This window comes from Aythya marila, assembly GCF_965140915.1.
Source record: "Aythya marila genome assembly, chromosome: 6".
In the NCBI taxonomy this organism is placed as follows: domain Eukaryota; kingdom Metazoa; phylum Chordata; class Aves; order Anseriformes; family Anatidae; genus Aythya; species Aythya marila.
The window spans coordinates 24,596,309-24,613,376 of NC_139047.1; the positions used below are offsets into that span (position 1 = coordinate 24,596,309).

Sequence of the window (17,068 nt, forward strand, 5' to 3'; positions counted from 1 at the left end):
AAGAAAACATATTTCTTGTGTGCGTGCAGTGAGGGGAGATGGAAGGAGACCCCTTAAGGTTCCTACTGAAGAAATGAAAAGCAAAATGCATCCAGCTCCCTTAGCCGAGTCCTGACATCAAAAGGTGCAATTTTGTTGAATGAAATAGTTGTCCCATGTTATCAAGCCTGAGTTTTGTCTCTCAAACCATGTGTGCCAGCAGTCAGATGAAGCATTTCCCTTATCTTTACTTCCATCATTTTATATCTGAAGCCATGCATTTTTTCTAAAACTGTTCTGTCTGCCTGACGACATGGCAGCACAAAACATTGCCATGGGTTGGTAAGGCTCTCCATCCATGGCTAACAAATGAACGCTCTGAAAACTCCTCTCCAAAATGCCAATCTCAGGAATATTTTGTGTTCTCAAGGTCAGTCTGTTTCCTAACCATTGTATCCTTTTCCTTTCTTTCAGGGTTTTGAAGACCCCAAGGACAAGTAAGCAAATTTACTTCTGTCATATTCTGTTAATGTTTGCAGATTGTGTATTTTTTTTCCTCATATTAAAAAGGACAAAAATTAATGCCCAGCAGCCAAGAATAATGCCTGGGCTCCCCAGTGGCTTCTCCTGGAGGGACAACCAGTCTGAGGGCATGGGTTTGACTGTGGATTCAGAGCTGCTACTGCCTCATAATATTTATTCATTTGTGTGGTTCTAACTGGCATTTGTGATTGAAACACTTTTGCTGCTCTTGCCCTGCCGCCACTCACTATCCTTTAGTATTTGCTGTTTTGACAATATCCCGAGAACAAAGTCTTCATGTACAGCATGTCTAAAAATACTGAATGTCTCCAGCAAAACAAATTATTTATCTATTAAATGGCATATATAGTTCCTGTTTCATATATATATGTCTAATTATTACATATTACTTATTTCTATATATAAAAAATAAACTCAAAAATGACAGCTTATTTTAAAGGGCAAATTCACATTTTCATGCTCTAAAATGCAAGCACATAAAAGCAGCATTTTCATTTTTTTTATATAGGACTTTAAAAAATGGTAAAGATAATTTAATAGGAGTGGTGTTTTTGTTGTAAAAAAAAAAAATACTTTTGGAGAAAAAAAAAAAGGTCACTTTCTAACTTCCATAGTTGGACATAACAAAAAGATTTTCTGTAGTGAAGATATCTGTAATGATTTCACATCTATTTCTACTGAATGGCATTAATGTAAGTTTGCTCAGGGTGAGACAGGTGACAGTAAAAGAGACTGATGTCTGAAAGATGTTGTTCTTGCTCCTTATCATGTTTCTCAGGCTGCCAGTCAGGACTCAGCAGCTCTAGGTCAGCTAAATGCCTTTTGGGCCCTAAGTCATCTACTTTTGGGAAAATTCAGATTATGATGGCAGAGCACTGATAGCAACTCCCTAAAAGGAAAGGGATGTGATAAGATTGAACATGGCAATACTAGGAATCATTCTCTCCTTCCCTTGCCCTTCAATACAAACTCAATTTTAATAACATTTAGCTCTGTGCACCCTGGGATGTTTTGCCAGTGGTACAAGGTGCCTAGGGAGAGTCTTACATCCATATCTGCTGTGAACTCAGTTGGTATTAGGTATACTTTGGAGAGAAAAGATGTAACAGATTATAAAAAAAAATAATCCTTAGGAATACAGAAATTTTAAGTATTCCTCATGAAATAGGATCTATCCTTATAGTTTGTACAAGAGATCATAAATTCACCTGCCTTGGTGTTGGCCCACAGATGAGTCACTCAGCGAGTGAGGAACAACACCTCCACAGGTGCTCCAAGGACCATCATGTCTCTCCTCCATCCTGCAGTTTGCAAAGGTTACTTGAGTTGTTATTGCCAACAGCTAAGCACTGGAAAGGATTGCTCTGTATTTACCAGTGCTGATTCAGTGTGACCCCATCTTGTACAGATTGAAGGCTTTTTGCCATTCTGCTCAGCACCAAAAGAAGCTCCTAATTGCCTCAGATTCTCTTGATGCTGCAGTCTGTTTAATTCAGGGACAAAGGTTTGGAAAAAAAAAAAAAAAAAAAAAAAAAACTGTAGAAGGAAATGTTCATGGTGACACTGTCTAAAATCAGATGGCTAAACCATGTCAAGCATTCAGTCCAGTGCTTTCACGTGCAGAAATACAGCTCTTCTCTGACAGCAAAGATGAGGCACCACAGATCTCTGAAAACAGGTCCTGACACTTACATGCCTAAATGCAGATTTAGTTATTGAATCTAGGCATGAAGCATTTAAAATTATGGCATACATGTAGTTTTGGCACTGGTCGCACTCTTCATTTGCAGAAAGTAACCGAATCAGCAGAATGTTTTTGGATTACTCTGAAGCCAGCATCTCTGGGTTAATTGCTGGCTTTCACATGTGCAAGCAGAGTGCAAAAGCTGCTCCGAGCTCTGTTCGTGCTGTTCCTGTCCCTTGCAACCATTTTCTGTTGGCTGCATTTAGAGAGATCTCAGCAGTGCTTTTAAGAGGTGTTTCTGAAAGTTTCACAGGGGCCTGAAATCCCTGTTTTTCCCCCCACATGCTATCAATATATCAATAAGCATCTCAACATACAAATCTCATTTGTCTATGGCAGTACCTCAGCTCTGACTTACAGGCACTGCCTACAGGGCTCTCCTTAGCATGGGAAAAAAATGTCTTTTGATTTAAAACATGCAATTATGAAGACGTACCCAAACTTTCTGTACAGCAATTAGTTGGGGTACAACAGGCAGGGTGCTTGGCTGCAGAGCCATCCCAGAAGCTAGGTATATGTAGGTTATCAGGCTTCCCTGCAGTTTGTGCGAGTGTGGCTGCCTCATAATGAGTGTCCCAGCAAGGTCACTTAAAACCTGCAGGCATGTTTCTATATAAGCTGCAACCACAGAAGTCATTGTAGTATGAGAAATGCCTTCCGCAGCATAAGAACGTTACAGAACTGGAGACAGCCAAAGCCAAAACCCCAGCAGACAATTTTTTTTCTCCTCTTCATGTTTTCCTGAGTGATGCTGTTGAACTGGAGCTCGAAATGTGACTGAGGTTCACCAAGATGCTGAGCTGACTTTTTTGTTCCACTTCTGGGGGAAAATGTATTGCCTCTCTCACATGTGGTATGAAAAGACTAAATGTGAATGGCCCACATGTGTAAATAACTCACAGGATCTTGGAAGACATTCTGTAAATACAAAGCCTAATAATTTCCTTGCTCATTTTTATTAGTCCAGAAGACAGACTTGTGAGGACTGAATGAAAATAAGCAGCCTCTTCTTGAGTGCTTAAGCAGATGTGCTTCCTCTGAGGAAGCATCTAGAAGTAAATTGAATTTCCTGTCCTTCTAGGGACAAAACTACGTTTTCATTTCAAAGCAGAATATATGACCTTCAAGGAATTAAATAACTCTAGAGTCCAAAAGTAAAAACAACTCTGGACAAGGTGGTGGTGTGTGGCCACTGCTGGGACGCCGATGTGTTGGTATGGCCTAGCTGTGGTGTCGGCACTTCAGATGGCAGGCTGGGCAGGAGCAGGAGGGCAACAGGCCCATGGGCTCGGTCTGCCTTTCCCTTGGTGAGAAGTATGTGGCAGAGTAGGGACACGGAGTGACTCCACAAGTCTGGCTACATTCTATAAAAAGCTTTTGGAGAGCCTTTCCTCTGAAAAGGGGCCTTTAACCCCGAGCAGAAAGTCACGTCCTGGTTTGCAGGCTACTGCAGCACAGCCTTGGGCATTGCGCCCTGTCCTGCAGCGCAAACAAACCCCCAGAAAACAAAGCAGTGCAGCTTCCCATCTTGCTCGTCAGACCCCGGGACTTTTCTCCAGAGTGCCGAAGGTGAAGGTCACACAACATGAGCTAGGAGCTGCATTCACATCGTGGGATTTGCACACAGAAATAGTTCTTCATTGGAATATGCCCCCACGCTACTTCTGTGTCCTTGGCAATCCTGTAAGCAGAGCAGAAAAACAGCGCTTCAGGATCAGCTTTTAATTTCTGCCTGTGGCTAGTTTTAAGGCAGGCCATTAAAGTGACAGCATCAAGTCATTAAAATCCTGTTAGATTTAAGAACTAGAGATTTTTGGGAAGTGCTTCAGGTTTCATGATACTCAGCGTGGAATGCCTCAGGGCAATTAAGTTTTCGGTGTTATTTTTTTCAACAGTATTTGAAAATCAGCCTCATTTTTCTGAAGCTGTATCGAAAATAAACTGGTGCTAAAGATTATAAGCAATTTAAAAATCTTCTTCCACATGTTTGGAAAGCAGAATCTAATTTATGTTGTATTTTCTTTTGCTACCTTTTTCCTATCTCAAGTGAATTAAGTAAATATCTTAAAGACGGGAAATTTTATCTGGTTTATGTTTCTCTTACTCATATATAACTGCATAAAAGGGAGGCAGTGAGTAGTCAGGCCACATTTTTCCCTATGTTTGTTCTATGAACAACTTTTTTCTCAAAAGTGGAGAATTGTTCAAGTTCAGAAATTTTCACAGACATATTTACAGAAATGATTATTGAGAAGCAGTGAATGTGACTGGTTACATAGATTATTTTGCCAGTTCAGGCAATAACAGATAGGACAGCAGGGAAATGCAGCAAAGAATAAGTCCAAGAACAAGAGGAGGGAAACTACTGCCTAATTTTGAGAAGGAAGGACAGTAAAGAGACTTCAAAGCAAGAAAACAGCTCCCTGATGGATGTAGTATAGGGGAAAAGAAAAGAAAAAAAAAGAAAAAGAAAAAAAAAAAAAGCAAAGCCAAATAAATCCTTTCACTGGTGGACTGGCAATGAGCTCTACAGCTGGTATAATTTTCCTCTCAGCTCATGATCCATTTTCCAGCTCAAAGTTGTCATAAGCAAAATGCCATTAACCTACAGTTTGTTATACAGTGAGATGATAACATGTGGTGAAGAGGGGGCAATTATCTTGTCCTCTTATGTTCTTTTTCTCTTTTTTTCACATCCTCAGGAATACACAGGAAAGCATGAACCCAGAAGATGAAGTGGATGAGTTTCTGGGCCGGGCCATCGATGCCAGAAGTATTGATCGGTTACGCTCTGAGCACGTCCGCAAGTTCCTCTTAACATTCAGGGAGCCTGACCTGGAGAAAAAGGTAATGCTAGCTAATACTGCAACTTGTCAGGCTTGCTGTGAGTTTTAATTTTCCTGCATAAGCTCAAGCTTTCATATCTATAGATTAAGTAAGGGTTTAGGTGTTGGACATAGGACCGTGGTCTTAAAAATACTGTGCTTCATCATGGAAGCCATAATATACGCATCTCTAGAAAGCCACAGTCATCTGCAGGGAGCACTGGGCAGGAAAACACATGACTATGCAGTGATGAGCTGTAAAGGGAATACAGAATAAACCAGATTTGTTCCTCTGATCTTGAGGCATCCAAACTGAGCTTGTCCCCTTATCTCCTTCAAGTCACTGGAGGAACCTGCTTCAGCCTGCCTGAGATCTGACTCACCTCTGGAGGAGCTTTTCCCTGCCACCCAGGGAGCCCCAGCTGCTACTGAGGTTCACTGGGTTGCAATCCATATTCTCTTTCTCTTTGGGAACCAATTTTAAGCAACAATTAGACTTCTCTCTGTCATACGGATTTGAAAGAGGAGAGGAGCAGACCTGGGGCTCCTAAATAGCTGATTGCTTCCTGATTTCATTTCAGTTATCTTTGTGTTGTGGTGAGGCAAAGGTCTTTTTACTTTCTGCATCTATCTAATAGAGACAACATCAGCTCTGGTAGGCAGTGAAGTTAAATTCAGTTAATTCCAGAGGCACCTGGCTGCTACTATTAAGGCTGCCATATGAACTGTTGTTTTTTAATTGCCCAGAGAAAGCTGAAGTTTACATTTTTATTTTTCCTTTTTTTTTTTTTTTTTTTTTTAATCCAAATCCTTGGGATACTTGAGCGGTATTCAGGTTAAACTCACCATTTTATTGGATAAATCTTCAGTAATTAAGTTTGCACTAATTATTTCATTATTTTATTTATAAATACTCTTTCAATTACAAGAATTGCAACCTACTACAAAAGCAAACTTTTTCAGGATTTATAGCTGTTCAGTGAATTTGCGTGGGATTGAATAAAAGCACAAGCATGTAATTTACCCCCACTCTTTCTCTTCAATTTTATAGCTGAAAACTGCTAGGGAAATTAGTGGTTCACCTGTTCTGAGCACCTTTTATTTCTTGGTTCAAACTTTGAGACCGTCTGTACTGAGAACCATGCTTCAAGCTAAATAAAGGATCTTTGGGAATCAGATGCAGCTCCCATGTGACTGATATGTTGACAAGTAGTTGGAGTGAGTGACTGTGTGAAAACCACAGCATCCTTGCACTATCATTAGAATGAGCCAAGCTGTCTGCACACACACACACACACACAAAAAAAAAAAAAAAAAAAAAAAGGAAAGAATAAAAAACAAACACAAAGGTTTTCTCATTAGCAGCATTCATCCCTGTTGTAAACTTCCCATGAAAGAAGTTTGTGTCTGATTATGATCACCTGGTATCCTGGTCCCAGTTAATCTGTTTCTGTTCCTCGTGTCCAAGTTGTGAATCCTGTCTCCATCCAGCTGTGTGGGTTTGTTCCCTGGCATTTTGGAGCTCTGTAAGGGTTCAAGCCCTTACAGCTTGTGCAGGGAGAAGGGGAATTTGTAATGTTGGTCTTTTCCTACCAACAGTGCTTTCCAAGGACCTAAATGGAAGCCAAGAACGAAGTTTTTGTTGGGAAAAGGCAGTCAGCCGAATTTCCCACTAACATAACTTTGCTTGCTTTTTTGCAGTACTCCAAGCAGGTGGATGACAGGTTTGGAGCCTACGTGGCTTGTGCCTCCCTAGTCTTCCTCTTCATCTGCTTTGTTCAAATCATAATCGTGCCACAGTGAGTATCTTTTCATCCCTTTGCTCCCATCTGCTCTCCTCCTGTATTCTGGCCTACTTTTCTTTGTTGATTTTTTTTTTTCTTGAGAGCTCAGAGCACCAAGGAGAAAGGAAAATGCTTAAATAATTCATGCTCAAGTGATGCATGGTGCTTATTGTTTTCACTCATTTCTAGTACATATTAAACTTCCTCACTGGCACGTGAGGATTTGTGTTTTGCTAATGTGATTCCTCTTACCATTTACCTCCATCTTAGGAAATTCATTTCAGCACATTTATAAGCCTGTGGAAAACAAATATCACTAAGCTGGAAGGATTGCCTACTAAGGCATAATATGCATTCACAACATGAAGCTAGTCTGTCCTCTTATCTAAATGCAGTAGGACAGAGAGGTGAAAAGGCCATCACAGCTTCCTTGCTCAGAGTGCTGAGGTCTCAGGGTCTACTTCAAAGGTGAGGTATAACCTGTTGTGTATTTATTCTTCTGGACTCAGACTAGCAATGCAAGAGGAAAGGTACAGAAGGCTACATGTGCCTAAGCTTTGGGTAGCTCACCCAGGATTTAAGGGATGTAGTCATTTCTTTGCCCAGGCAAGAGAGGGACTGGAGTGGAATAAGCTCCTCGGGGCTGTGGGGCACAATGCTCTTGGACCACTGCAGTGTATTCCTGCATCTGAAAGGCACAGTGTAATCCACTGGATCTCTTCCAGAAGTGAGCTCTGCAGCCATGGTATTTCTTCTCAAAGAGCTCATAAAAAATCTCTTGAAATTAAAGCATGTTGGTATTTCCTGTGCTCTCATCTAGTAGCAATAATATATCATTCACTGAGCACTGCTGTGTTGGAAATAAATTCAGAGTTAGTCATTTTTAATCTGAAGGACAAGATCTCAGAAGCTCTAACAATGCTCCAAATTCATCTTCATTACAAGAAGACAAAAATTGTTTAAAGAGAGTTCCAGTACTATTGTCTGTCATTACAACTGCTCTCTACTTCTATTCACAGTGCAGTTCTTTTCAGAGTAGAGATTGGTTAGTACCATTCAGATGAGATATTGAGAAGGTCATAGAAATAGTGCGTGGTCTGATGTTTGAGGTCATTCACTCTCCCAGGCAAGAGGACATTCACTTCTGCTCACAGAAGTATCGGATCAGCAATAACATCAGTACAAATGCACTGTGTAAACAAACAGCTCCGCTTTGGGAATCTAGAGGTTCAACATTGAAACCAGATAAATTCCAGCAATTAATGCTAATGGCCAAAACTATTCTTTGAGAGTTTGGCCTCTTTAGTGATGAGGCTTACACTTTGGATCTGGTGACTGGATATTACTGCCTGGAGTTCACACATGCAGAGGCCCTCTACCAGCCCTTTCTTGTACTCATCAAACTCCCTAAGCAGCCACCAAACTGTCTCCATAAAACCCAGTTTAACATTTAAATGACAACTTGACAGTTTCTGATCTGCAGCAACCATATGGCTGACTTTTGTATTATGCAGGAGCCAATCCCTCATGGCAGTGTGGTGTAAATGTCACACTGCTCCATCTCCTTCCTCGTGTCCTGTAATGGGGTGGTTATTTAATTATTTTGGTAAGTTTTTTAGCATTGTAAGGTAGCTTGGCCAAAGATAATTGGGTTAGAGAGTAAATAAAATTTTGTGTTCTAACTGCAGGTCAGATATACTTTCCCTCAACTTTTGGTTTGTCTTTCTTGATATTTCAGTTGCATAGTTTTGGTCTTCTGTTGAAGGTAACAGATAAGCAGCAACAGAAACCACAGGAGTGTATGTGTCACCATCAGGGCTTCATCAAAGACACAATGTGGAATTTGAATCTGACACTAGAGACAAAATGGCAGTGGTAATTTATGATGATAAAGAGGAATAGCTTTAATGAATTTCACAAAGGCTCAAACAGTGAATTAGCAAGTACAATTATCTTAGTAGTCATGAGAGAACACAGAGACCAGCTGGCTTTGGTGTGGTTAGCCTTAATGTCACGTTGCAAGAATACTTCCTTTAAATTATGAACAAGGCAAACTCCTGGGAGGGGGCCTGTCCTTTCATACTGAGACCAATCACTGTGAAATTGTTGTTGAATATCTTCATGATCAAAACACATCAAAATGCATAGTACAAAGTTGGCCCTGGGGTCCTGTTTGTACTTCAAAGTTGAGAGGAACAGAGAAAACAGAAGAACATCTCAAGCTGACCAGGCTAAAGCTGTTTTCCCTGTCTGTCCTCGTGCCATGGTTGCTTCCATCCCATACACAGGACAGAGCGCAGACATGGCAAAAATAGTTAGCTATCCCCACCAAGCTTTTCCCTTGTGTGTTCCCTCATAAAAAGCACCAGGTATCCCAGCAATTCCTGAAGCACAAATAAAGGGCACAAATAAGAGGGTTTCATCAGCTTAACATGAAACGTGCCTCCCCTGCAGATTTCACGTGCACTCAGCCTCACTGCAGTGCGCAGCACACTTTCCTTCCTGAGGTCCCCTACCCACAGCCAGACAGGGCTGACCCACCATAACAGATTGTTCCATCATCTCCTCAAGCATGGTAGATATTTCTCAATCCCTCTGCTGTCACCCTGGCAGGAAGGTGATTGCTGTAAAAGATACAGCATTCTCTGCTCTGCAGCCTGCGTGAGTAATTCAAATAGGGCAGAGTATCTGTTGGTATTCAAGGCACCTCGTATCTCCTACTGCTATCCTAATTGGAAAGCCTGTGCAGTGTGTCATAGCTTGTACAAATGTCATAGTCTTGAGAGCAGAGCTGTAGCTCTTCTATATGATGTGCATTAAAAAGAAACCTCCTTGCTTTCAGCTCTACGTTTATGCTGGGTTTTTACCTGACCTGTTTCCTGATCCTGACCACAGTGGTGTTTGTTTCGGTCATTTACTCCTGTGTAAAGGTGAGTAACGTGGTTTCTTTGTAAAGTCCTTTGCCAAATCTAAGTGGTTCAGTAATCTGTTTCTTCAGCTAACATAGCGTGTTTTGTTAGCCACCCTATCCACACTATGTGACAAGGGTTACAGAAAAAGCCTTTGATAAGACAGAACGAACTGCAAACAGATGTTAGGGTTGGCATCTCTTTAGCTCAGCAAGCAGTAATCACTCTGTGGATCTGCATGTCTATTAAGTCCCCTGCAGGCACTCTCATATTGATATAAGAACACATTTCCCAATGTGGAACAAAACACTGACCATTCGTTTCCTCCCTGTAAACTTCCTGCGGCGTAGCCTGTGTACTGTCCCCTGCTGCATATGCATGTTTGGGTAGGCAGATTATCAGAAGCAGAATATCATGAAGGAAAAATGTCCTGAGGGGAAGTAAAAGCCATAAACATATATAACTTTATCAGCCATTCTCAGATGACTATACAGAGCTTCCAGCATTTAGTGAGCTCTTTCTTGTAACTGGTTTTGGTAAGCAGAGAAATACATTGTGTGAAATCTGAAATCATGCTAATTATTGTTGGCATTCTGTGGCAAAATGGCCACAGTGCTTTGGAAAGGGTGATACACTCATCTTTTTCACACAAAGGTATTTGTATTAAAATGCTCATGCTAGTTGATTGTATCTGCTGTTTTGAGGTTACTTCCATTCCACACATGGAGATTCCATACATTCCAGTGTCTGAACCTGGAAAACATACAGATTCGGGCACCTCAGCACAAGCTCACCTTTGTTACTCAGAGCTTGGAATAAAATAGCTCAGAAGCATTAATTTTTCTGCAGAAGAAATAGTCAGGTAACAGATTATGTCAGACATATGATTTGCCTCATTTTAGTTATCTTCTCTGTGCCATTTTTAATAGTTGAAGGTGGGTGCTTTTGACAGACTTACACCTTTCACATCTTTTTGATTTTTGAAAGTTAGATTTGAAGAATTAAGCTTTGCCCTCTCATTTAATAAGAGCTGTGAAAGAAGCTTCAGGTTATATTTGAACTTAACAGCTCATGGGGCTTCCCTTGGGCTCATGACATTTTTAAAGGGAGCCAAGTGCAGCATCTCATGAGTCCTGCTTGTTTACCATCAATGAGACTTACAAGTCAGAGATAACAGTGCTAATAGAAAGGCTTGGGTCCCTTGAGTTGAGAAATGGTATCCACTGATGCCTGGTTATATTTTGTGTGTCCAGTACATGTGAAGGTGCTGTTGAGTGTCATTACTTTATAAACTGCGCAGAGCTGTGCTGGAGCCTATTTACACTGCAGTGTCACAGCAGAACCATCCCAACACACTGGCAGCCAAGCAGAGCCAGACCAGCACACCAGCTCACCTGTGGTGCTGTGCAATTACAGAGCCAAGAGCTGCAGCAGACCCAGACCCCTGAAGGATTCGAGGTGGCGGATTTGCCACGAGACAGATTTCAAAGTGCACGGTTGTTTGTCACACGCTGGCTTTTACAAGCTTAGACTGCCTCCATGTACTGACAGCAGCACTCACTTCTGGCATAATTCAAAGGTCTGATTTTGCTTTGGAGCTTTTTGGTTTATTTAATATTATTACTTATCTTAATGACGAATTTAAAAGGCACATAGCATTCTTCAGTCCGTGACTGTGGGGAATGTTCAGTCTTGCTTTCTTTGCCTTGACCTTCCGAGTTCCTGTAGAAGAAATCTGTTCACTGGTGCCTGCAACCAGTTTTAGTCTGCTTTTGCCTCAGTGGACAGGCTTTGGGAACACAAGACATCGGAATGGATTCAGACTAATATCAGAATTTAACAGGATTTTATGAAGTGTTCTGAAAAGCGAGTTTTCAGCATTCTGTCCTGGGCTCACAAGGTGCTCTTGTATAACAGTGAGGTCAGTGCCTTATATGCACAAATTGCAAATGTTGAAAACAGAGAGCTTTCTAGCTCCAGTACCTTTTTGATTACCTCATTTTAGTGCTCCAAATTAGCCTTGGCTGACAACATCTGATTAAGAGATGGCTTTTTTAGGGGACAGGTACTTCTGCTGTATGGTTGCGTTGTCAGCTACCTGTATGTTGGCAGCAGCTCCCAGCAGTTGCAGCCTACTTCTGTCATTGAAGATTTTGTTGTTTCACATCAGAGTTTTTTAATCAGCATGTTTACCCAGCCCCTGGTTAAGGGGTAGTACTTTATTCCTGTGCTGCACATTGCTTCAGGAAGCCTTTTTACAAATACACACAAGGAAGGCAGGTACTTTTACAGAACCTTTAGATAAAATTTTAAGACACAGAGATGTCAGCCTTATTTGTTTTGTTTCACACTCGGATGTGGGATAGGAAAGCATGTATTTTACATACCAGTGGTTTCTTCCATACAAAGTCAGAAAGCAGGTGTCCTCCTCAGGATAACAGTATAAGCATAACTTTTGCCTGCTTGCTGTGTTGTTATATGATAAGTGACTCTTTTTCCTTCCTTCCTTGTTGTGGCCTCTCCAACTCAGGCTTTGACAGTGGCCAGCAGGCTCTTTCAGGACAGCTTGATCATGTTTTATTTTCTTTTGCTGTCATTATTATCTTCTACTATAAAATTCTCCACGGACTAGAAGTTGATCCTGGACCTGCCAATGCAGCCAGCTTGGCTTTCCAAGTTTCTTCAGCTGTAATAAACAAGAGAGTTCCAGTTCTTCACTTTGATACTCAATGAAGACTTGGCCACCGTGAGATGGTTTTCCTTCCCAACAGAGTCTAAGGTCATGGGAACCAGGGTCCCTTTGCAAATACTCCACTGTCAGACATCTGTTTTGCTGCTAACTTATCAAGTTTGTATTCTTTCTTAAAATCCTTAACTCCTGGTATATAAACTGCTGTGTGGAATTTAACTTCTTGCATGTTCCTGGGAGCATGTGTGAGAGAAATTTCAAGTTATCCCTTAGTCTCTTTCAGAGATTAAGATAGGATTTTGCGACTGTGGTTTTGCATAGGGCCAGTTTGCCTACTTGTTTCTCTGTCTCCGAAGGCTGCACTAGAAGCTCCTATTTTATTTTTTTTTTCTTCTCAGACAAGGGAAAAATACTTCTGAAAACTGTACTTTTTTATAGACTAATAAATCTCTGTGAAATAAGTTACATAAATGGACTTGCAACATCAAGTTGCCTGGAGATATTGTCTTTTACTCCAGAAGCATCTTAATGTACTTCGAAATGACTCAAAGGCTTTTATTACAAATTGAAAAATCAGAACTTAAAGACCTCCTATTTTTTTTCATCTCACAGAACAACAGCAATTATCTAAGCAGTTTTCCATGTCCACAATATATCTTAAGAAGATAAAAAGGACAAATATTACTCTTCTGTCTGTGATTAGCTGTTACTGCAAAGTACAGTTTTTATTTATTTTTTGTCATGCAAATGAATGGATGATGTGGATCATTTTCAATGTAGCACTAGTACTTGTTGCTTTTTAAATTTGGATTTTCGCCTGTACAACAGTGCCTGATTTCCCCTTCTGCATTCACTGTGTACTTGCATGCTCTCTCTTATGGGAACTGAGGTCATCCTGCAGCATTTATGCATTTCAGTGTACAATGAACTGGAATTGACTAGAGAGCCCAGTTTCCTCTTTCCCACTGTGGCTATTTTTCCTGGCATGGAGATTTTAAGAGGGCTAACAAGTGGTCTCAAGTTTCTGTGGCAACCCAAATATGAATCTTGGATAGCCAAATGACAGAGTCCCCAAAATCACACTTCCCTTCCATCCCATTTCCCAGGAGATGCCTGTGCATGCTCAGAGGTGCCATTTCATCAGACCCTCCTTCTCTGTATCATTCTTCACTACGGCAAGATTTGAACTGTATTAACAGGAGTAAATGATGCTGGGCAGTGCAAAACCAGAGGGCTGGCCAGCAACAGGGAACAGATTTTCACTGTACCATAACATCCTGATTCTTCTCCTTCTTTTACTAGGACAGCAGGATTCTTTTTTTCAATGGAGAATGGGAGAAAAAGTCATCCACTTTTCTTTTCTTTCTTGTTTTTCTCTTTTTGTCTTTTTTTGGGACTGTTATACCCCTGACTTGTAGATGCTTTATGGAAGGAATGCTGCTAGAGCAGAGCTGACCTGTCAGAGCTGAGACAGGTTCTCCACTTCTACCACAGAGGTCCTCCAGACTGCAAGTGTTCCTGTTGCTGGATCTGCCTCTAACATGGGGAGAGGTTTGCAGAGTTACAGAGCCTGCATGAAGGCTGTTCCTAAGGCAGAGACTGCTCAGATGTGCGGCCCAGCTGTGCTGCTGTGTTCTCCATTGCAATCCTAACCTCCTGTGGTTTCTGGCATTTGTTACCTCCTCAGGACTTTTTCCATCTGCACTTGTTTACTGACCTACGATTTTCCCTATTTTGCCTAATCTTGGTAATGAGAACCAAGATTAATACAAAGAAAACATGCTTTCATTAGACTTTAAGTGTCTTCCACTGATAGCTTTGCTTGATATCTCAGGCTTGGTTCGAAGTCAGGCTTTTTTTTGGGATCATTGGCAGCAGGGGCTTGAGCCAAGATCCACAACAAAGTGCTCCTGAGTTTTATTTAGGTGCCTGATTTCCCAGAGATTACAGAAGGAGGCTTCCTCAGCCTGAAGGATTGTATAAATTTTCAGTGAATTTCAATCAATTCTCAACCAATAAGTCAGGACCCCAATTTCCCCTTTCCACCCTGCTACCCCAAACAGAGACTTGCCCTCTCCTCCCTCCTGAAGTTCACATACACTGGTGAAATTGGCTCCTTAGACTCTCGCCATGTCGGCCTCTCTTTCCCTCTGTAAAAGTCAGCAGCTAATCAGTGCTTCAGTCACTCTAACGCTTCGTAATTACGTTGTAGGGTCGCTGTGTGGGAAGCTATGCATTGACAAAACGTTGCATCTCTGAAGATGTAAGAGTGAAGGATAAAAGGGAAAAGCAGGACTTTTAATAGAAACATTAGTCATCGTTAAATTGCAGTGCCGTGTCGCTGTGCTGCTTGCTTCTTTGTGTCTCTAAAAATACCCTCTAGTGGCTTGGTTATTCACACGGTCTGCGGGTACAGGAAGGAGAGTTGGATTCTGGAAAACTTTGGCAGTCCTCAGCAGAGCCCCTGTCCAGAGAGGCAGAGAGGGGAAGGGCTCTGCAGAGCTGATGCTCTCCTGTCAAAGGGTGGTGTGCTCAAGGATGTTCTGTGTCCAGCTCTCGCTGCTCCAGCCCTCAGTTGTGCACTGGATTGGTGGTGCTGAATGGAGAGGAGTTCGTTTCAATGCCTTCTGGACTTCTCTGGTAACTGCTGCAGAGCAAGGAGTCCTCATCGATGCTGAGGTGTGACCCTTGCTGCAGACCACACCTGGTTAGTCTAGCTTCAATGCAGAGATAGTTTCTACCTAGGGTACAGGGCAGCACCTGAAAGCAAAGACTGCTGCAGGAGTATGGTTAGAAGGCAATTAGAAGAAATCTAACTTTGATAATAGCTAATCTCTGGAACAGACTATTTAGGGAAGCTCTGTGATTGCCCCTACCAGAGGTTATTTTTAGCCCTCTGTGTCTGTGGTGCCGAGTGTTGCAGATGAGACGAGGCCAGCTGGTTTCTCCAGTGAGGGTGTAACACAGCACGAAGCTGGCCAAGACTTTTTAAATGTGTTTCTGAAATGGCACCGGAAAGTGCTGTGGTATCGCTTCTTCATCAAAGGGATATAACACATTTTTTTTTCATTTCTGCTTTTTAAAAATTTTAATCCAGTAATTTACAAGCTCCTTGTTATTTCAGTTACAGGTGGTTGTGGTTTGCTTCTCACAGCAGGATGAGTGCAGGCCTGTGAACAGTGCTATCTTGGCTCACAAACTGAGACCAGGCAGAAGCCTTTCCACTAGGAAGGAATAAATAGATTTGGCCACCAAGCTGTCACGTTCCTGCTCCTCTTTGTCCCAAAGCTGCCATCCCTGCAGCCATTGTCTGACCCCTGTGCAGCATCCACGCAGACACTGCACTGGAGGATGTGGGCAGTTTAAATGCAAGTTGTAATCTGTAAAATAAGCAATGATTTTACATGTTTAGATAATCTTTTTTTTTTTTTTTTTCTTCCACACCCAGCTTTTCCCAGCTCCACTCCAGACTCTTTCTAGGAAGATTGTACAGTCCAGGACCAATAGTACCTTAGTTGGAGTCTTTGCCATTATCCTGGTTTTTCTATCTGCCTTTGTCAACATGGTATGTGCATTATTTCCCTTGACCCACTCAGTTCTTTACAGTTTTCTTATTAGTGCTCTGCAGCATTATAACCCTTGCAACCACTGGGTTTAATGTAATCCTGCCTAATGCTTACAGCATCTGAGGTCAGCCCCCTTTTGCTTTTTGGGCACAGAAAGGAAATGGGAGCCAGGCAGCTGCATACCTATAGCCTATTTTATGCCTGGTACTCATTTCTGCCCGTGTTCTTTTCTGATTCTTTAAATGCTCCTGCTACAAGTACATAAACCATGCCTGAAACGCACCCCAGCATGCAGGGCCAGCACGAGGCCTATGCGTCATTTAACTCCCACTGTACTGAGTGGGACTTAAGTGTTGTGTGGGCTTTGTGCTGGCCGTCTGCACAGCACTGAGTCTTGCTCCGAGTGTAGTAATCACTTAACAGGGACTGTAAAGACTTCACTTTAAGTTGCACTTTTGGGACTGGGGTGGTTTTGCTTCACATTCAAACACCACTGCTGATTTCAGGCTCAGAGGGAGACTGGCTGTTTTCTAGGTCCCCGTGGCTGCTGGTTTCTCACTTGTACACATGGCTTCAAGGCTGAATGCATTTTAAAGAAACTGCTTTAAAATACATCTATTTCAATTTTTAAGAGAGGGAGAAAAAAGAGAAAGAGAGAGAGAGATAGATGGTCCCGGGACTTGGGAGTAGCTACAAAGATTTCTCATGACTCTGCTTTCAGTTACAGCCTCAACTGAGGCAATGCTGACTTGCACTGGAATGGAGAGGTTTAACACCTGAAGTCAGATCACTATTTTCTCTTGCCTAAGCTTCCCTACTTGCATTGTGGAGATTTAGGAACAGTTTTGTGCTCTGTTGAGGTGCTTGTATAGGAGGTGCCAGCTCAGTGGCGTTGGCACCCCACTGCCTTCGCCCACAGCACACCTGCAAAAAGCTGGTGTGGGTTGCTGAGCACCACACAGAAGAAACTTATTTTTCTGTGTAATGTTTGATTCTTTGCAATTGGGACTTGCTTGGTGTAAAATTTTC

The 17,068-nt window shown here is 41.9% G+C and overlaps 1 protein-coding gene across 1 annotated transcript in view; it reads left to right on the forward strand.

The window, feature by feature from the left end:
* ADCY5 (adenylate cyclase 5) overlaps positions 1 to 17,068 on the forward strand; it is a 215,830-nt gene that overhangs the window by 182,577 nt on the left and 16,185 nt on the right. Inside the window, exons 9-13 of the mRNA XM_082763626.1 lie at positions 454 to 476; positions 4,969 to 5,113; positions 6,793 to 6,890; positions 9,718 to 9,805; positions 15,922 to 16,038. Of these exons, the coding sequence (XP_082619752.1) occupies positions 454 to 476; positions 4,969 to 5,113; positions 6,793 to 6,890; positions 9,718 to 9,805; positions 15,922 to 16,038 (471 nt within the window). The remainder of the gene's footprint in view (positions 1 to 453; positions 477 to 4,968; positions 5,114 to 6,792; positions 6,891 to 9,717; positions 9,806 to 15,921; positions 16,039 to 17,068) is intronic.